Below are 22,853 nucleotides of genomic sequence, written 5' to 3'. Positions count from 1 at the left end.
CGAGAGATAAGAAACTTTCTTTCTCATAAACTCAATAAGAAGAGCATATTGCGTTTTAATTCAAATATTGTTGTATACATCTTTTTTCTATTTCTAAGTGTTTTTTCATATATATATATGCGTGAATATATGTATATGCGCATGCGCATATGTGTGTGTTGCATAAAGGATTTCATATAATTGCATGAAATTACAAATAAAATATATATTCTGTTATACAAACGTCTAGTAAACGAAATTAGTAAAAACGAGGAATTGTTTAATTTTCTAACATGTCAATATAATTATGTTAAATTACGTGTATCACATAATCCAGCTGTAAAAAAATATAACGATGATATTACATATTGAGTAGTCGTTGCTTGTTTATTGTCAGAGTAACTCTTAATTTAATTGCACGTATTAATAAATACTTTTTTTTATTGATTTCTTGAATGCTTTATAGAATTACCTTTGACTAATTTTAGCTGAAGAAACATTGAAATCTGTATTTTCGTGATTTTTTAAACACCTAAAATGTTTTATTCATAGTATCGTAATATATTTAACATACATCAAATTTCGTTAATGTTGTATTTTGGGTATTGTAGATGTATTATTGATATCATCAATATATAAAAAATAAATCACTTAAAATCATCTTCAATAAATTCTAAAATATTAAAATATTTTATGGAAAAATATTTCTGATAAAATAAAAGTTTCTTGGTTTCAAAAGAAACTTCCTCTGATAACTCAGTTTGTTCCAGATAAAGATCTCAAGATTTCTAATTTTCATTTTTATTTTTTATAAAAGAAGATATGTGTTTTTTGACATATAAGTCGATTCTTCTCATCATTCTACATTAAAAAGTATTAAGACAGAGTCATTAAAAAAATCAATAGTTTACAAATATTTATAATTTATCTCGATATTATGTTATGTCATAAAATGTATATTCTATCCAGTATTTATTTTCCATAAAATATCAGATTTAAAAATGGCAGTTTCTAGTGTGATTTACTCTGTATATTTGTGCTAATGTCAATATAGTATGAAAATGTAGAGGAAATTGTTCATAAAAAAAGAAATGCTCAAATTAAAAAAAGGCCATTTATGAGATAACAGTGAAAAATAAATACATATCATGTACCTAAAGAGATTTCATCAAATCTAATAATTCCTGTCATAAAATATTTTAATCAAAAGCATTATTTATAAATTTTATTCGTGTGTATTTTATGTCTTATTGTCTTTCGTTATTTTCTTTACGTGAATTGTACAAATAAAACTCACAAATGTGGTGTAATATTCGATACATTAAAATTTAATATCGACTTATTTACGGCAATTGCTTCCATGTGATTAGAAAGCGAATTTACTCGAATGTTTCATTCTAGATATAAATGCTTACATTATCTATAGTATTAAGGACCAGAACTTGCCGGAATAAATCAACAACTTAAATCCTTATTCTAAATATGCGAAATTATGATGCAATCGCGTGTAAATTATACATCATTCACATCATATAAATAGTTTGAGTAAAAACATAGTCAATTACATCGCATGGGTAAATAAAATTGTACATACAGCCGTTATTAACGTTATGTATAGTACCGTTTGAGAAACCATTATCAATTCCAGTAGAAAATAAATATCAGTTAAGCCATGCGATCATACATAAATATGTAGCAATTTATAAATGTATCGATTAAAATATATTGTCTAGCATAAGAAATTATTGCATATTGCATATTAACTTTATCGATATAGACTCATATTGATGATTTAAGAAATATTTAATTTTTTTTATCTCTGCATCAAATATAAAATATGTGTACAATCTGATGCAGCATATTTTAATCTATTATATTCCATATAGAATTAAAATTTATTACATTTTATGGACGAAGAAAATACTTTATATGCATCATATGGAATCATAATGGATTAAACATTATATATTTTCATCAATATACACCATAAGTACTAAGAATATATCAAATTACATAGTTGCAGATCTTGGTATTACATACTATCAATTTAATATGCAATATAATATCCTGTAATATGTCACTTAGTATCACTTATATCTCTGCATCAATATATCATTTATGGCCTATTGCATTTTTATAGATTATTTCATAAACACTTCTTATCCAATATACAAACATACAATTTATATACAAATTTGCAATATACAAATTCACTATTTATTAATCCACTGGTAATAAGGTTAAATTTGTAAATTTTTTAAATTGATTTTATAAAAAAAAATTTGCTACATATAATTCTAGTTTAGAAAAGTATTATTTACAAAGTTTGATGTATATACACTCAAATACATTTACGAAATTTTAGACTTACATAAGAAATTGAATCTGTGATTTAATAGATTTCTTTGTAAATCTAACGTTATCACTCAGTCATGGATTTTAATAAACAATATATATAGTATATCCTCACACATGCGTATTTCTCATATCGATAAAGCTAATAATTTTAGAATGCAATCAGAATGCAATTATCAATGTTTTAAGTAAATATTTATCCTACATTATTACATATATTGTACATAAATACACAAGTTCTTCTCAGTGAAAAGTACACAGAATATTCTATATTGCATTGAACTGACAGTGTGTATCATAATAATCGTTTATACAGTGAGCAGTTCTAACAATATGTTAACGACCATTAAAGGCCTGTCATTGAATCGTCGTCCTATAGAAGATCCCTGAGAAAGAAGCGTTAGTATTTAGTAAAATATGCAAGATTTATTTATTTCTTTTTTCTTTGTTTTCTTTTTTGAAAGATTAAGCCATCTGATTTTGATTGTATATGAAATTGTACAATAACAAAAATTCCACTTACTGTAACTATAAAAAGTCGCGCAATATTTAAAATTTATCTGGAATTCCGAAACTGCAATTTTGGAAATATCAGTGAGCAAACATTTGTTATTTTACAATCACACTTATCACTTATTTCCCTGTATTACCTGTGTAAAAAGATGCAGCCTTGTCTATTTCATTTCATGAAATGACTCAAGTAAATATTAAATATTTTTACTAATTTAAATTCGTCCTCTCTATTCTCCATACATTTTCTTTGCAGATTTCGAATGTGGGTTAAATAGTGCAGTGCTTTGACAAATCACACAACAAGATTATAATGTGTATGACTATCTATGCCCAATAATACAAATATGTTAAACAAGCTCAATTAAATTAAGAAGTTTTAAAAGCCTTATCCGCGTGCGCTAGTGTCAACGATCCAACGAGAGATACTAGGGTTCGATCCAGCCATGTTATAGGATTAGGATACAGAAAACCTCCTTCGTAGAAACCTAGATGACCTCCGTGAGCCAATTCCACATATAATGTATTTAAATGATTTGCTAAAATTAAGAATTTTGATAATAGTATATTCTTACTTACTATACTCATTGTATATATGCAAATAACATATATATCTACCTGCGTGCTCTTTAATTGGATTTAATAATACTTCTGGCACGATAGGATCGTCTATCGCGTTGATGAATACCATCGGCGTTGTGATATTATCCAAATAAAAGATACAACTACTCCATTTATATAATTCTTGTACAGATCTAAAGTTGTGTATCTAAACAACAAAAGAATTTATAAAGATTAGAAATTCCCCGTTTAAATTATCTGATAGTATTTGAAGAGAAATTGAACTTACTCTTCTCGTATACGCTTCATCTAATTCGGGTAATGTCGCCGCAGAAATTATATCGCGTTCATTCAAATTATACCTCTGTTTTACATCTTCGCACAAAAGCATGTTTTTATGCTTTAGTATAAGATTCTTCATCGACTCTGTCATTACATAGAGATAGAAGCGTCTGAAGTTCTGCCAGTTTAACAGAATTTTCGTTCCTCTAAAATAGAATATATAAATTTAACAAATTAATAAAACAATGTACAATAAATTAATGATTCTCCTTATTGATTAACATTTTAATTGTTAATAAAAAAAATTTGTTTAGTTACTCGAGAGCGTTGTATCCTTGGCAAATCGATATTCCTCCTATAATGTTGGGCAATTTATTGGGACCTCGTTCTCCGAGATATTTTGTCACTAAATTGCCGCCCAAACTATAACCGATGCAAACTATTTTGGTATTAGGATGCTTTTCTATCAGGTTTTGTAACATTGTACTGTAATCGTCCGTGTGACCTATTCGCAAAATACGCATTATAAAATTTATCTCAAATTAAACGAAAGAAACAAATTTAATATAATATAAAAAATTATATAACACAATGTAAACTTATATTTACTCAATAAATCAATATATCTGAAAAGAGAAGATAATTTTATAAGAATTTTCAACATTAAATTCGAATAAGTAATTATACATTTGGCATAATTACGATTATGTAATCTCTAAGCTTAGATTAATAAAGCGATATAATTTCTTTCTCTTTCTCCCTCATTGTAAAATCCAATACTATTCGATATTAAAATGGTTTTTTTCCATAGCTGTTATAACTCCCGCTATGTACACATACATAATATAAGAACTCTGTTATTACTCGTAGACTTTCCTCGATCGACCGCCTTGTCGCGGCGGGACAAGTTTTATCGATCGCCATACATACCGTAAGAAAATATCCTTGGTGCTGTGATCTTGACACTGGAAAGGGCCCCTACGTGATTAAGTACTGCGCATCGATAGCCATGACATTGCACGAAGTGCACGAATGTCCTGATGTAAACACTTTCCGAGCTGTTACCGATACCGGGACAAATAGCTATCGTTATGTCATCTAGAGAACAGCAGTTATTGGTAATAGTAATACACTTTCTTATTCTTTAAATTTTTGATTATTAAACACATTCTCTCCTAAGATAAATAAATATAAATAAATCGCCAAATATATTTTGCTCTTTGAGGAATCTAAAATTAATTTTTGAACAATACCTTCATGTCCGTTGGTCAGCGGCTGATAGAGATCATACGAAAGAGTAGTATCATCCGAAAGAGCGATGTACACGCGTTCACCAATGGGCCAAGGGCACCGAACGCGCCCTATAACACTGTGAATAATAGTTTGTACGTGTCCGCTGAAACCCCACAATCTCGTTGGTTTGTATCTAAAACAGGCCAAGGACCATAACCGTTTTTAACTTATGTTTACCGAAATATATTGAGAAATTACTGATACTTATTGAAAAAATATAGCTAATTTAACTTTATCAACCATTTCGTTTATCGTTATTTCCTTGTGTGTGTTAACGGATACTAAAGATCTTTAAATTTCAAGAGTAATAAAGAAATTAACGATCTGAGAAAAAATAGACATAAGATCATATATAATTATATATATCCATTTTTTCTCGGGGAAAGACAATTATAATTATTAAGAAAATATGATTATAAGATATATAAACAATTAGAACTCTCTTAAATTTGCTGCATCTTTTTAAAAGCGTGTCTCATTTTTTTTATGAAAACGATGATCGATGATGAGATCGATGATGAGAACTAAATTAAATTCAATTAATATTTGTACACTTTCTTCACGACGTACTATAATTCTGAACAAACTCTGAAATATAAATTTCACCCGAATAGATATTCATAATTATATTGTGACGGTATTAGATAAGCCAAAAATCATACTCAAGAGAACGCCACATGTGTTTGAAAATTTACTATTAATTACCGTGATGATTACGAATCGAGATGCAAATTACGCTTAAACAGTCAAATATTAAAATATTTTTTTTTGATAATGCATATACGCTTCATACGTTGAAATAAATTTTGAGACATAGATAAAATCGATTAATTAAATACCGATTTCAAGTATCGATATAATCTTTATTCTCGTAAAAAGCACATTTATCAAACTGATAACGATATTTTTGTTACAATTAATTTTAATTATAAAATCGGAAAAATATGATGTAAAAAATTGGTGTAAAAAAAATAAATGATATCATTCTATGAAATTAATTTATTCCTTTAGCGCAAAAATATGTTGATTTTATAATATAACATAAGATCTATATAACAAAAGATCTAAGAATCAAAAATATTTTTCGAAGTTGCTATAATTCTGTTTCATCTTGTGAAGCGCACACGTACTATACGTTTTTTTTAAGGAGAAAATTACGAATGGAGTTATAATATATCACGCATTTCACTTGGCAAAACGCAAATCGGTGAAAAGCGGAGTTGAACAGTAGACCGCATCGTTAAACTACTTTATAGAGAATAGACAAGAAGTCGTAGTGGATTAATGGAACACGAAGCAAAGCGCTAAATGAAATAAATCTATAGAAAAACTTGAATAAAAAAAACGTTTATTGTTACAAATTGCGAGAAGTGTCTATATCAATAAGATTAATCATTAGCAAGAAAATATATTCCGCAATATCGCTAAATGAAGTATCCACTGACATATAATTACACATATCTATTCGATTCACAACGACTTCTAGAAACCATCCGAAAAGTCTGTATAATTTGTTTCGAAAGGCTCAAACCTTTCTCCTTTTGCCATCATCTATAGATGATAAATCGCAAAAACACTGTAATATTTAGTATCTAATTATTGCCATAATCATATGCGGTTACAGCTGCCAAAGAATATACGGCATTTGGGCGATTATTAACACAATGACATATGTATGAAATTACATCGACCATACTATTGCATTTTAAAAGCAGAAATGTATAAAGTTACACGACAAGTTACGGATCAATAAAGTATAGTAACATTATATCGATTGTCCGGAGTAGAACAGACTCACAAAGAATATACAACTCGCTTTTAACTTACAGAAAAAATATTTACTGCATCTTTATCTTAAAAAAATCTTTTAAAATTTCTTAAGTACAGAAAAAAACGCGATTTTAAATTCATTAGGGAATTAGAAAAGGGGGATTCAAAAGTTTATCATCAGAATTTCCTGCAAATGCTAATGATATATTTCCATGCATTATCGATAAAAATTTGTTTAATCGATACATTTGTTGCATTCGATCTGATATTATTATTATCCATGCTTCTCCGAAAACTTGATAGATCATTATGATGATAATTATTTTTCAATTTCTATTTCCCATTCTTAATATCATGTTTTCTCTGCTAACACAACTAGCATAAGATGCTAAATCTAAATCGCTTAATAAGATATAGATTTTTACGTTTGTTTTTGTTCTCTCTTGCTTTCTATTTAATCTGTTTTTTTATGTGACTTAAATTGTAGCGGAGGAGAAAAGATCTGTCCTGAAATTTTGCGAATTATGAATCAACATAAAATTCTTTCCTCTCGCGATGAGTTAGCGTAAAGTTGAACGTAGTGACAGTCAATGCACGTGACAATTTGCAGTTGTAAACGCAAGGAGAATCGTGTCAATACTATTCGCGGCACAGCTGCGAAATCATCGCACGAATTGTGACGTGATAAGGAAAAGTAGGGTAAACTATATGTAAAAACTACATGTAGTGTCTACTATATGTAGTACTACATGTAGAAAAAGTTCTACGTTTATATATATTATAACGATAGTTTTTCCTCATTACTTCGATTTTTGATGAAGCGATAAAAATGCGCGAGAACTCCGTTCTAGAATCACTATCCGATTTTGTAATTATGTCCCCTGATAATATTCTAATTTTTTTACACGTGAGAATTACATAATTGAAACGTGGAAAGTTTGAATTATCTTATTTTAGAACTCCTCAAAAATATGCATAAAAGATTTTGTGCTAACGTAATACTTTTAGTTTATGCTTAATCTAGCCTTGAGTTTTTTTTCAATAAAATACAGAAAAGGTCAGTTTTTTTATTCTTTTTATAAAAATCACCTATAATATAACACGTACGTAGTGATTAATATTAGTATAAATATTAAATTTCGACGAAACTCAAATTTTAGCATCACAACACAGTGATCATACAAAAATAATGTTTTAGATTATTAAAAATGTATATATTTTCTTATCATATTATCTACAGTTAGCTGAAAAATTCTATTTGCATATTAGATTACAAAATTATAATACATATATTCATATATATTATATTGCAAATTGATTCTTTTATTTAGAGTTCATGATCATGGCTAATACAATCGATCAAAAAACCTGAAAGCTATCCATATTTATTGAATTGTTACATTGTTCGTCATTCGATCAGATATTCCAATTATCAAAAAATATTATATTTGCCTAGAAATAGAATCTTTCCTCGAGGATTTATGATATTAATCATTTATTATACTGAAAATTTAGTAAGACATTGCAGATGAAATAATTATTAATTTACCAATTTCACAATTTTAATACTATGTATTGCATTAACAACTTATTATTCGAACACAAAGTGAAAAATTTCAAAAATACATATCATTATAATAATTGTGTCAATAGTAAGATAATTCGATTAGATAATAACTCAATTACATATTACGATCAAAAAACAAGCAGTTCATCTGTATTACTAAACGGCTTCTACGTCATCAATGAAAAAACAAAATTAATTATTCACGTGTAATTCCTCATAACTTTTTCGTTTTTCTATCATTCTGACATCATATTCGGCTTCGCAAATCCTCGAAGAAAGATTCAATTTTTAGGCAAAACTATATTATTTTTCATAATTTACTGTCCAACGAGATAATAATATCGGAAAATTAGAGCGTACTGTTGTGTGCGTGGTTCAATAGTTATTATATATTTATTTAGTATTTATTTTTATTTAGCACTCTAATGTACGACTGTATTAAACTTATTCGATTTCAGATATATCTAATTCTTTATAATATGGTTTGCGTGATTCCGTTTCAATTGGTCTGTGATTAAACTTATATGTGGAATCGCTAGTTAAAAACGGATCAGGCTGATTATGAGTACGACATATATGCACGAGAGAATCATTATTTTTTACATGATGGTGAATACGGAAATGCAAAAAACGCTCGTGAGAAGTTGAGTTGGGTGGTAATGACTCAAGAACGGCGTGCTGAAATAGCTGCAACGTGTAGTCATTAGAAAGAAGAAAGCGACAAAATCATGACGAAGGGAAATAGCTCGGTTCTCGTGCAGCTCGCTTGCTCGAACAAGACGGAACTGATTTGAGCGAATTGCGTGCGACGAACGTTTAGATCTTCGCAAGAGAAGCAAAGTAACGATCAAATATACGATTGATGTGAGAGGATGGCACGATCAAAATCTATAATTTATGATTTTCGACGCCGTATATTCGAACGTTAGAAAAAACAACAACAGACGGGAAGTAAAAGCAATACTCGACAGCTGATTGCTAGGAAATTTCACGATTTCTCAATAAACTGCGCAAGAAAAATCCTTCAACGTGGGATCGGGTAATAATCATCTATCGCGATATCGCGTGAGCGAGAAATCGGCAACTGTGGAATTTCGATAAGAACAGTTTTCGACATTAAATCATGTATTCCTTAGACACTTTGGAGAAACTAATTTATTTGTGCTAGCCGAAAAGCCGACATTTACGTTGATGTAAGCATCAGATATTAAACTCGAATGAAACTTGTGGTTGATTTCAATCAATATACGAGTCAAACATTTATACTTGTAATTACATTCTTGAATTATCGGTTATAGAGGCAAACATGCAAACGTGACGTTACTATTTTTTCCATATGCAATACAAAGTTAAAAATCGTTGCATGTTTCCGCTTTCTCTTAAGCGCTTTCATGCAATTGAAAGAAAAAAGAAATTACAATTAGCAATCAGTTTATTTGATCAATGGAATATTTTTTTTTTTATTATTATTGCATTAAAACTTTTATATGACATCCGCGTCACGCAGCAGGAATTGCTTCACTTCGCTTTCACGTGATTATTAATTGGTAGAAGTAAACGCGCGTAATGTCTAACGGCGAAATAAACAGCTGACTAACATTATTAATATCAGTAAAAATGCCTTGACGATGCAATATTCAACAGCGCTTATCTTGTTCAACGACTTAATCTGCATTGCATTAATGGAAGTACAGCTTCGCGATGAATCGCGTTTTTATTCGTCGTCGTCGCAACTTTCCTCCGCAAAATAAAATTTCGTAGAATTATGTTTTGTCGAAGTGTCTTGAAAACTATACTGAAATACTAGATAAACTAAACGATAGATTTCGTTCATGCGTGCTGGAACGAAAATTTTTCGCATACTTGCTGCTGATAATATTCGCAAAACCGACTGATGTGAGTCATTCTTTGTATCCTTGAGATAACGGAACAATGAGATCAATGAAAGCAACGTATGTATTATAAACCGCCTAAAACTGGACATGATTCTATTATTATTTTGCTTACATCATCTGCGATCGGAGACATGATCTGGCTGGACAGTAGAAAAAGATCTATATGACACATATACTGCGAATGATACGGTTCGTATCTTAATTCACGCATTTTTCTCACACATACGCGAATACACCATCATAAGAGATTAGCAGACACATGCCATTCTTTCGACACAGAAGTGGGAAGTGCTGATTTAAATGCTGATCTCATATGAAGAATATAAAACAGAACACAGCGTAACATAGTACACTATGCCATTCAGTTAGAATGAGAGTACTAATTTTTTTTCTACAACAAAATTCAAACGTTTGTTCAATGTCCATGACAATTCAAAAAAATTTATCGTTTTTGTCCTATATTTTTCATTTTCAAGCGACTATTATTTTATAAAGTTTTACTAAAAAGTTTCCGCGAATACAGTTGCGAATAATTAGTTCGACTGTCTATATAAATGACAAAGAGAAATTATTTTTTATTCATATACCACTTTGAGTTAAAAGATACGACAAATAGAAAAAATTATTTAACGAGCCAACTTTATTCTCTTCATCTTTGTCAATGGGGGAAGGCATTTTAACGTAAAATTATTCTCAATTTCTTTTTTGTATTGAATTGGTGAACTCTACTTGTTTTCTTCCTATAAATGCATTATGTGCACACTCTTTTTATCAATTCTGTGCAGTTAAGATACGGAACGGCATTCAGATAATTATTAATCTCCGTTATATATATGTGAATATACTTTAAGTTTCGTAATGATCCACAAATTGCGGAAATGATAAATTCATCATATTTTTTTATATTTATTTAATAAACGTTATTCATACAGTAGCTTAAGAACAGAGTTTGTGATAATGAAAGGGTTTATCGTCATTACCTACAAAATTATGCTTTGCTACGTTATATTTTGACTACTGTAACCGCATATTATTCTCTATAACAATCGTCTTGACCAGGTTGTTATTTGCGGACAAAAGCCTATAACAAAAAGCTATTATCCTAAATACTCCTAATTTTGCAAAAAAAAAAAAAAAAAAATTCATTATAATCATTCAAGAGCACTCACAATACCGGTAAGAGAGCAATTGTTGCAGCCTTCATATGTTATATAAACCATCAAAAAACAGCTCAAACTTTTTGTTGATGTCACTAATTATATATTATATATTATATTATAAGCTCTCTAGACAATTCTTTTTTATTGTGTAAATAAAAATCAAAATATATAATATAATAATTTATAATTTATATAATTAATATAGCAATTTAATTATCTCTTTCATGTAAATTATGTTCAAAATTGGTTGAATAATTTCTTCATCAAAAAAATACATATTTTATAAATTCGTACATTAACATCTTGCAATCTCATCTGTATTATTATATATAATTTTTTCAATATATATCAAATAAAATAAACAGATTATAAAAAACATTAAAATGCACATATATATTTTTTCCACTATAATATTTTTTTTTTTTTTTTTTTTTTACTTACACATAATGTATAAGAATTTTTTTACTTACACATAAAGTATAAGAACTGTTCTTATTTATTTTCTCGATCATGACATACGATATATATAATTTGAAATTATTGTGCGTATAAGAGATAATACAGAGATCTTGTTTATACTTGCATATCAGCTGAAACGTCAGCTGGACCCGGCTTCCAGCATCGACTCTAACCTCACTTTCGCGAAACTCTTAGACCTCGAATTCTATCTCTCGAGATTCTTATCTCTTGGACAAACTCTCTCGAGTCACAAAATTCGAAACGATCGATTCACGGATTATTTAAAATATATGAAAAATGCATTTCCAGACTTACGGTTCGGCAATGACCGGCGCGATCTTCAACATTGTCGACAGGAAAGATTGATCTTTGCAGACGAGAAGTGGTCTCTGTGGTGAGCTGTTCACGTTCAATATTCTGAACAGAATACACAGGATCACGGCGAACACAGCTAATAAAGCAGTAGACATCTTTCCTTAGATCGTTGCCCTGAAAGAAATATCCTTCCTTTTCTCGATTCACTCTCTATATCTCCTCTAGACTTTTCAAAGTAATCGCGCGACTTTAATTTCTGTCTTTAAAAGATCATAGCTCAAACATCTTTTAGTATCTTGTTATAGTCGCTATATGTCACTAAGTTTTTTTATGAAATATGTTTCTTTTTTCTCTCAGCGACATTAGTTATACCATCTGTTAAGTTTTTGTTAAAGAGTCATATTTTTTATTTTTACCTATTTTAATGTTTTCTTGAAGTTACGTTATCTTCTTTTACAGTTTATATGGAACGATAACAGGTTATGAGTAAGGCTGCAACGGCAGTGAACGAATATCGAAGCCGCGTGTGACCTGCAAGCAGAAGTGATTCTAATTAAAATGTAGAACCCAATTCTGATATCGGATGATTAATGATGAGATAATGGAAATGCAGTACGACGTACATGCCGGATAATGGATTGTATAAATCAGCTGGAAAAATATTGTTAGAAAAATAAAAAATATATAACGATTGTAAAAAAGTTGCACAAGAGGCAATAAATCCTATTGCGATTTTGTATTACATCATATTGCATTCTCAATTATTTAATCGTTATATTTACATAAGGTACGAGAAAAATACCGATAATTATCATAAGTAATAATAATTAAATAACAATAAGTATCAGATAAATCAATTTGATGATCTCACGCATTTCTTTAATCAATCGATATTTACAGAAAAAGTTCAATCTATAAATCAAGAACATGTTCTTAACGCTTCGGATTGAATAAAATCGAGATGACAAATATGCAAAATATGACGGTCCATTATTTAATGTCATCGATTTGACAGCAAAGATTTTTGCATTTAAATATTTCTTTATTCGGATTTTTATTCCTCACATCGCCGTGTAATTAGCATTTTACGCTAACTAAAAAGTTTCTGTAACAAGGCGATTCCTTATTCTCTAAATTCGATGTTGAAAAATACGATATCGGAGACCAAGATAAGTGATTAATGATAATCGCAACTAATTAATCCATCTTTCTAAGTGATTAATTGCCAGGTGCGAATCCTTCCGACAGCGAATTAATTAATTGATTATTGATCCTCTCTCTATCTTTTTTAGCATAACTTTACTGAATCAAAATTAATGAATAATCTATATAAATAAGTAACAATAATAATAAAAAAATAAATAGAGGTAAAAAGCCGCTGGGATCTGCGTCCTATTCACACCCATTTTATAGTGTTCGGACTATTGACAAGAGTGCTCGACGAAAGACAGAGAGGAATTAATGACCGTGCTATTCGCTTTCGGATAATTCCTGCTTACCAAATGATGTGCAACCAGCAAATTCCGATGGGCAAGATGCGATAATTCTATCCGTTTGTGAATAAAAATTAATAAAAACTATTGTTGCGACCGGCTCGCCGGCGTTTCGTTTCACAGACTCGACACGCGATTTACATCTGTTCCCGTCAAGATTCACCGGACGACTGACATCTATACGCGTCAGCGATAAACACGCTGACAGAATGGAGCATGGAGCGGTCCGTTTCGCACTTCACTTCACTCGCAATATGAAAGAAAGAGGAAGATATATATATCATAATATATATATATATATATTTAACTATTTATATTTCATATTAATATTTTTCTGTCGGTTATGTTTTATACCAAACGTAATTTACATATTATCTGATTTTTATTCGCGATAAATTGTGCTTATATATATATTCTAATTATTTATCGTAATTTTTCACATTTTTTATTAATATTTTCTTGCGTAAATATTAGTTCGTAAATAAATCATCTGCCTCCCAATATTTTTATCTTGTACTTAATTTTAAATTTGAATTCTATTTGTTAAAATAAATATTTTATATATAAATGTGCATTTATATATAAATGTGCAATGTAATTAAATTTGAAGTTTATATAGATCGAAATATTTGACGTTTCAATTACGTTATAATATTTAGACGCGAAATAACAAAATTGTTTGAACTACTATCTCATCGCGATCGAAAATATTTTGAAAAAAAAGATCATATATTATAACGGTATATGTATATATACAATATATATGTATATATATATATATATATATATATATACATAAACCTTATGATTTTTCGAAACTCACAATAGGTAAATACATCAGTTAATGGCTTGTACATATTTAAGGTCAAGGATGTTTAAGAGCACATACATAGATTCGAAGGTCGGTGATTCAAGATTTTTCATGTGTCACGAATGCGTAACGATTACTATAAAAGTCGAAGGTTAAAAGATCTTTACGAGAGACATCATCTTCGAAACACTAAAAGATGCCAATCGTTGTCAGAATCTCGGTGATGCAACAAACCGGAAGAACATCGTTTAAAAGATTTGAAAACAAATTACGCAAGTCAAAATTCCGCCGATCCATTCTGCCTACGACGAAAACTGACATATCAATATAAATTTTTTTTTAACATGGAAAGTGTCCTAAATATATTGTCCTTGTATCGATTAATTCTAAGAAATTGGGTATCAATCGATAAAGTTATTTTTATTGATGTAATTATTATAAGTTGATATGGCAACGCGAGCTGTGTTTATTTCATGGTCATATGTACGACCGTGGTTTATTCCAATTCGAATCAAATTTTTTACATACACGAGAGTGCGACAAAAATGAAAGAACAGTAATCAAAAGTATTTTAACATTATTTTAAAGGTAATTAATTAATAGTAATCATATATATTTACAAAAAAGCGAATATATTCATTATTAATAAATAATATTTATTATAATTTGGATATCAAGGTATTAATCGAATAGATTTTAACAATGGCAATGCGTGGAAAAAGCAAGAAAAAGATGGGTGTGAAAACTAATGGAAAAAATAATGGAAAAAGTGCTAAAGGTGGCAATGGTAACAAGAATAAAGGATCGAAAAAATCGAGAAGAAGTGGTGGGAAAGCAAGATTTACTATGGATATCTTTAACGAGGAGGTGATGGAAAATGCTTATTATACATGTCACAACATCATGGACGTGCTTAAGTGCCGAGGTTTCCCATGGCCAGAAGCTCAGAAAAAAAAAAAAGGAAAAAAAAAGAAATAAATAATTGCATTAATGCCTGAAAATATGTGCTTTTATGAAAAAAATAGTTTTAACATGATATATAAATATATAAATATCATATATTTATATATTTTATATATATATATATATATATATGTATATATATATATATATATATATATTTATACATATAAAGCACATATAAATAATATAAAAATTAAAACGCGCTAACTTATATAATATTAACATAAGACTTTTTTTTCCTTAACATTAAGTTGATTGCAAATGTTGTTAAAAATAAATTATCATATCTTAAGGCACGCTAACCTACATTCTATGTATTTTTAAGCATTATATTAATTTTTACATTTCTCTCCTATGTATCAGCTGTAGATGCAAAAGAATTGATGTAAGCCTCTGTATCAAATTCAAATTCTTTATCATCTGTGTTAATAACTGGCCCATTTAAGACACAATGTACTGTCACTGTTTCTGCATATGATAAATCTAACAAAAGCTATTAAAACAACACGATTAATAAAAGTTATTATTAATAAAATTGGATAATATTATTACACTTACTTTTGGTGTGAGCAGAAAATATTGAGAACTGCCTGGCCTTCCTGTCATTTTGACGAGTAAGTTGAAGACTCGATTTTCGTTAACTGCATCCATGCCCTAGAAAATAACCGCGAAATATTTAAATTGTAAAAAAATATAAAATATGATATATAAATTATGTAAATATGTCATGTGCAATAACAAACTTTTAAAAACGTATAATAACAAACCTGATTAATTTCATCCACACAGCGGAACGGTACGCGCGACAATTCTTGCAACGCGATCATATAAATGGCAGTAGTTACAGTTCTTTCACCACCGCTTTGAAAATGTCTTGTTAATTCTTGCAATTCATCTGCATCTCGAAACTTTACTCTGATTTTTAAACCGTATTGATCGAAATCCAGCTGAAAATATATCTAATCAATAAAAGAATTTTTATTTCATATGTTGTATATACCATGCATAAACCTACAACATCTTCACCATACGCAAGTATAACTTCGCCAGCACAATCCATTGCAGAAAAATAAGAACTAAAATTCGTGTTTATCCTTTCAATCAGCTGCTCCAACAATGGTAACCATTTATCTTTTAATATTTTGATCTCTTTTGTCATTTCTTCTAGTTTAATAGTCTTCTGTTTGATAAACTCAGTCAAATTTTGAATATTATTTTGTATTTCCTCATATTCACGCAACACCTAAAGATGTAAAAAGAAAATACTCAATTGTTATTTTTATTATATAAATAATTTGTAACATGGTAAAAGAAATCAATATACAAATAAAACAATTTAGAGCCAACACCGGTTTCGCATACTATGTTAAAAGAATATCTTCCATTACATGTCATACTTACATTTTCGGCATCAACATTTTTTGCCATACAGAAAACTTTTGCTTGAGCAATATGTAATTCTTTATTTATTTCAGTTATAGTAGCCGGTAATTTTTCAAAGGTTTTATTCAGAGGTTTAAAGGCGTTATCTTGTGGATTAATATTATTTGTGCTTGTCAATGCTTCATTATATAGTCTTTCAGCTTCTCTCTTTAAAGGTTGAAACTCTTCATCGTGTTGCTTAAATATCCTCTCTGCATTTGTAAACATATCCTTCAAATCTGCAGCCTCATTCTCTTTAATTACTAAAGTTTGTTGTAGTAAGGCTATTGCAAATTTGACTTCGTCATTACTTGTGACGCAATTAAAACATTCCTTCAAAATTATGTTATATTCTTTATACATTTTTAATTGTTTCTTCATAATAGCCTGTAGAGAATTTAATAAATATAAATGCAGATTTTGTACATTAGACAAAAAAGTATTTATAATATATATTATTTAAAAAAAACCTTAATCTCTTTAGCGTATGTAGCTTTTATATTATCAATACTCGTTCGGTCCATCTCCTGTTGTTCAATTTTGTTAGCAGCTATGCATATTCTACTTTTCAATGCTTGAATGTGCTGAATATTTTGTTGATATTTATTTCTGTCAGTCCGATATTTTTCTAATTCTTTAGTTTCTTCACATATTTTATCTTCTTCCTGTTTAATATCAATTAGGATTTGATTCTTCTTTTCTTGCAAATTGTTTAATCTGAAGCAAATATATATCGTTGCATAATGTGTTTAAATTTATTATTATATATTTTTATTTATTTTTTAATATACCGTTCTTGGAGTCTCTGTAATTTAGATTTATCTAGAATAATTGATAGCATGCCATTTCCATTGACCTGTGATATTCTGGTCGATGTTGTGCGCGTGTATCTAGATATATTCACGGAATAAATGTTGTTTTCTGCAAAGAAAATTCTATTAAATTTACGGTACAAAATCGTATTTGTAAAATTCAATGTGTGTAAAAAATTTATTTTACCACTAAAATAACAACTTAAGCTGCGAGGTATACGATCTGTATTATTCTCGACTTCATTGTTCCCGACAGGAATATTGTTCAATTGATACATCGAAACCAAATATGTCATTATGACAGGTGGCGCTTCAATAAGTGATGCTAAATAATGCTTAAAGCCAAACTGTTTAATGTCTTGTAATGGTATATTTGGTGGCATAATTCTTTTTGTAGTATCAGAATAAATTGCATTGACTTGTAGTTTCTGTTGGTCCCTCAGATACTTCAATAGCAGATTCATATCCTGTTTGTTCTCGCATGTAAACGCAACTAAATCCCGAAACGGTATTATGTTTTCTAAATACTTGGCATATGAAGCTTCTTTTACATTGATACTGAGCAACATGGGCTCATACACTGTAGCCGAAAATTTATCACGATTCTCTTTCAACCAAAGCACACCTTTATATGCGTCAGGACTCACTCGTTTCAAGAGTTCTAAACGCTTCACATCAATATTGAGAGATTGATATTCTGCTTGCACAGCTACAATCATAATTTTAATTAATAAATTTAATAGCGAATAAACATAGTAATTGTTAACTGAAAATAATATATAATATATGAGTTTATACCTCTTATTTCACGGCCAATGTTTTCTTCTTCATGTTTCAATATATTCTTTTTATTAGTGAAATTATCTATTATTCTTCTATGTTCTTCCATATTACTTGCTATATTCTGCAATTGCTTTATTAAACTTTCCTCTGAAATATATGATACATATTATAGTACATATATACATATATACACATTTTCTCTCTTTGTCTCTCATCAATATTCATTATTACCCTAAACAACTAAATCAGCAATTACGAACCTGTTCCAATTTCGTTAATCATAAGAGAAAAATCATTTTCCAATTTGCTTTTCTGTTGTTGTGCGAGATTAATTTCTTGATCTCGATTCTCTTCTGTTTGAATTCTACGTGAACATGTATTTTCAGATTCTTTAATCCTGTTTTCATAACTAAGAATCTCATTTATTACGCTTTTCAATTTCGTATTTTTAGCATTAACTTTGTTGTTCTAAAAATGTGTGACATATTTCAAATTGTTAATATAGAACCTACTATTGAATCAAGTAATTTTTTGAATATAGCAGAGTCTTATTTATGTTACTTACATGATCATTTAACGATTTTTTTAACGTTGTCATATCAAACTGTATTTTTTCAAGTTTTTTTTTTATTGGTATTAATTTAGCATCTATTGATTGCATTTCTTTTGCTGTTGTATCTCTGATTTTCTTAGACTATTACAATAAGATTTCAGTAAAAATATAATATAAAATATAACAAATAAAATTCAAATTTTTTTTTGTATACCTCCACTAATTTTCTGCGCATTTCCTCGTACAGCATCCATGCCTTTTTTTGTTTCAGTGTTGTTATTTTTTTCTTTATCAACTTTCTTTCTTTTATTGTACTAACAGTTTGTTGCAATCCATCACGTCTCTGAATTTTAGATTCTAACAATCTTTTTTTATTTGCTACATCATGCTCCAATTCCTTGAAATTGGTCCTTATTTTCTTCAGCGTTTGATGATATTCTAAAAGTTTTGGATCTCCGACAGATCTTTCAGTATTTTCTAACAATGCTTGGGCATCCATTTTCGAAAAATCTTGTACTTTATCTTGCGGTAGAAACTGACAAAGATTGTCAACCTATAAAAAACAACAAGCGTTATCAAAAATATATTTTATGAATATAATAATAAAAAAAGCAATATATACCTGAATATTAAGACTGGATGTGAATTCTTGTACAGCTTTTGCAGATGACAGAGCACCATTAATCATCCATTTCGATGTTCCCTCTTTGGTAAATATCCTGACTATTACATGATCCTGTTTATTGCCATTCTTCAAATAAATTTCTATCTTTGCAGATTGACATCCATACTTGACATATTCTCCTATATGAAGCGCTCGTCCAATAATATTAGGTTTGCCACCTAAGCCAAGAACTATAGCGGCAACAATAGTAGACTTGCCAGAACCATTAGGTCCAACAATCACATTGAGATACCTGGCAGGATTCACTACGGCACTGTCATAAGTCCTGTTTGGTTAAAAAATATTGTTTTGAAAGCATACATTAAACTCTAAATTATTTGATAGAATTAATATATAATGTAATATAATACGAGACAATAGAATTTAATACAATACATAATGTTCGGAAAAAAGAGAGAAAATATATAAATAATATATTAATAAAAATAAAAATTATAATTTTTCACTCTTACACGAAATTTTCCAGATATATGCGCGTGATAATTCCTTTCTCGACATTGTCGTCCATCTCGTTAGATTAAGTTAAGAGTAGATCTCAATATTTGTAAAAGATGACTACAGAATGCAATAAATGAAGCTCGCTAATAACAATTGAAAAGTTTCCAGTGATAAAAACGAGATGAAACTGATTCTTCTTGTTACTAAAACTGTATGTGTATCGGATAGCTCTAATAACGCCGAATATATTAGAATATACAGTATTAAATAGAATTCTCATTTACCGCCAAATATGTACCATACCGACAAACGAAATTAAAGCCTGCGATCGAGAAGATACTAGAGATGCTTCAAAGAATTGCATTAACCAATCAGAATAGAGAAATCTTTATTCTTTTTGTCCTGATTGGTCAATCAAACACTTCGAAGCGTTTGTAGCGCATTTCCGACCGCAGAGACACCTAGCATGAGTTGCAATGTATCAGCGTTTATGTCAATTGCATTGGCTGCGTTCAGCAGAAAAAACAGCTTTGCAACTGTGTAAGATTCTTTAATATGATTGGTTTAGACATTTAGATCCGGCAGGAATTAAGGGCGAGAACCAATCATATTAAAGAATTTTACAACAGTTGCAAAACTGCTTTTTCTGTTGAACCAATCTCTCTTACGTGCACGCTGCACATTTCATTCCTCTCTTCTTCCTTTAATGCTGTGTTCCGATTCCCAATCCGGGTGCACCCGATATTATAGTATGTGTCACGTATACTATAATATCGGGTGCATCTGGATGGGGAATCGCAATACAGCCTAAAATGGCAACTTCTGGTTCATTTTTTAATCGAGCTACATCGTGTCTGAAATATCAAATATATCTATATTTTATTTTAGAGACAGAAAGAAAATACAGTTATATAAGTGTCTCAGACACATTAATCATGTGCTAAAATCCAATACAAAATATAAAATATTAAAATTAAATTTTTTCTTAAATACAAAGAGAGTGACTTTTGAGAGGTTCATACATAAAATTGATAAATCTATTAGTTTTTTATTTCATATAAGCGTAGTATCGAATTAAGAAAAATATTATAAAATTCTAACAAAATGTTTAATTGTTTTTAGAATGAATATGCAGAAAGGATATATTGACTATACAAATAATTTTTTTTAAACTCATAATAAAAATTTTTTTTCTTCTGCCATTACATATTAATGACATATTTTTTATTATCTTCTTTTATCTTGTTTATATATATGCGTCTGTTATAAATCAGTTATATATATCGATAATGATCATATGTTGCAAAATATTTTGAATAATTAATTATTCTCGAACATTTTCAATATGAAATAGGTCGAATCCTTTAAAAACTTGTGTCTTTTTACATAGAAATCGTTACAGCTGTTGTAGATAAATTGCAATGAATACAAAGTTTTTGAGAATTTTAAAAATATCTTGTTTCAGCTACCTATAAATCATTTTATATCGATATATATTGATAAATAATTTTGACATTTTATTGGGACAAACTTGAAAATTATATTACGAAATGAGAAAAATTTAATAGCATATTCTAAGTTTTTTCTTCAAATAAATTCTACATCGATTTCTCATTTTCAAGATGTATAATTATACACCTTGTAATATGTATCAAAATATTAAAGAAATATATTTTTTAAATAAAATTAATATTTAAAAAAATATTGATCTCACATTTTTATTTGTATACATGAACCAAAATATGCTGTCTAATAACTTGAAATGTTTTTCTCTTCATTTCACGCACACATAATGTCATTTTTATTATATAATTTCTTATTCTCTAATAATTTAAAATCATACGTAAATATATCTCAAAAGATTCTTCCTAGATATACTTTCAAAGACGTATCGCATTTTTATGCATAAATTGTTTGTAATATTGTTAGTACGATTATTATCGTTACATTATAAAGAGCTAAGTAAAGTAATAAGCATGCTACTTTATGTGGAACGTCGTGCGTAAATACGTAGAAATATTTAACAATAAGACGGAAATATTCATGTAAAACAGAAATTCATAGCGCAAGTGCACCAAACCAAACAAAATTACGTAAAATGCTCGCGCATAAATTGAAACTTTGCGCATAAACAATATATGCATTGTATGGAGAACATTCAAATAAGCAGAAACATATGATAAATATGCGTTTATGCTAAATAGCTTATAAATTTTAAATACGCTTAATATGTCTTTACATTTCAAAAAGTGCAAAGTAATTATTGCGCTCATCGCAAGAAGATATGCACAAAAGAGGCTTTAAAAACGAATATAAGGCAATTATGCTATTTATAAGGCTTTCTATGATTATAACGCGATTGCGTTATTTATAATAATTTCTAATGTAATAACAATTATTTTGTCTACTTTACAAATGCAATTTTACAATTTCTAGGCTTTAAACGAAAATGAAACATAAAAATAATATAAAAAACACGATAAGGAATAAAACATGTACGTGTGTGTCTGATACAAATAATCTGTAACTATAAGAGACGATCAATTACAAGGTATAGACTAAAATATCAAATAAACAAGTCTGTATGGCAATCCTATAGTTATCTCTGATATATAAAATGTCTTTCTCCCTTCATCTGTAAATTCTTTAACCTATCATTTGGATATCTCGACTATCTTGTAAAGAAAAAAATCAGTTCTTAATTGATCAAAGAATCCATAAATTAAAGAAGACGCGATAAAATTTGG

At 29.0% G+C, this 22,853-nt stretch overlaps 3 protein-coding genes across 8 annotated transcripts; 1 reads left to right on the top strand and 2 right to left on the bottom strand.

The window, feature by feature from the left end:
• Positions 1-1,079: 1,079 nt before the first annotated feature.
• Hydr2 (abhydrolase domain-containing protein 2) lies at positions 1,080-13,832 on the bottom strand. Of its 6 annotated transcripts, XR_011446774.1 has the most exons (11): positions 13,646-13,832; positions 12,563-12,677; positions 12,147-12,320; positions 4,941-5,113; positions 4,618-4,785; positions 4,006-4,192; positions 3,695-3,893; positions 3,463-3,613; positions 2,985-3,383; positions 2,858-2,908; positions 1,080-2,720 (listed from the first exon to the last, which is right to left on the bottom strand). XR_011446774.1 is itself a non-coding variant. In XM_070294339.1 (9 exons), exons 3-9 carry the CDS (start codon positions 12,299-12,301, stop codon positions 3,214-3,216), a joined length of 1,203 nt encoding a protein of 400 aa, XP_070150440.1. In that variant the 5' UTR covers positions 12,302-12,320; positions 12,563-12,695; positions 13,646-13,832; the 3' UTR covers positions 1,080-3,213. The 6 variants fall into 6 exon arrangements, 2 of the variants coding, with proteins under 2 accessions (XP_070150440.1, XP_070150439.1); XR_011446772.1 differs by having other exon boundaries at positions 2,858-3,383; XR_011446771.1 differs by having other exon boundaries at positions 1,080-2,908.
• A 631-nt stretch (positions 13,833-14,463) lies between these two features.
• On the top strand, positions 14,464-15,479 carry LOC138932788 (small lysine-rich protein 1). Its single transcript, XM_070294952.1, has 2 exons — positions 14,464-15,038; positions 15,129-15,479. The coding sequence occupies exon 2, from the start codon at positions 15,153-15,155 to the stop codon at positions 15,426-15,428; it is 276 nt and encodes a 91-aa protein (XP_070151053.1). The 5' UTR covers positions 14,464-15,038; positions 15,129-15,152; the 3' UTR covers positions 15,429-15,479.
• A 98-nt stretch (positions 15,480-15,577) lies between these two features.
• On the bottom strand, positions 15,578-20,339 carry Smc5 (structural maintenance of chromosomes 5). Its single transcript, XM_070294949.1, has 14 exons — positions 20,121-20,339; positions 19,606-19,933; positions 19,198-19,536; positions 18,996-19,124; positions 18,691-18,898; positions 18,446-18,577; positions 17,835-18,356; positions 17,627-17,756; positions 17,306-17,552; positions 16,815-17,222; positions 16,429-16,656; positions 16,181-16,360; positions 15,972-16,067; positions 15,578-15,906 (listed from the first exon to the last, which is right to left on the bottom strand). Exons 1-14 carry the CDS (start codon positions 20,174-20,176, stop codon positions 15,766-15,768), a joined length of 3,144 nt encoding a protein of 1,047 aa, XP_070151050.1. The 5' UTR covers positions 20,177-20,339; the 3' UTR covers positions 15,578-15,765.
• Positions 20,340-22,853: the final 2,514 nt, after the last annotated feature.

The sequence above is a fragment of the Polyergus mexicanus genome, unplaced genomic scaffold (assembly GCF_030449975.1).
Source record: "Polyergus mexicanus isolate NDT 795.1 unplaced genomic scaffold, iyPolMexi1.0 SCAF_4, whole genome shotgun sequence".
Taxonomy (NCBI): domain Eukaryota; kingdom Metazoa; phylum Arthropoda; class Insecta; order Hymenoptera; family Formicidae; genus Polyergus; species Polyergus mexicanus.
This window is presented reverse-complemented; position numbering and strand designations above follow the sequence as displayed.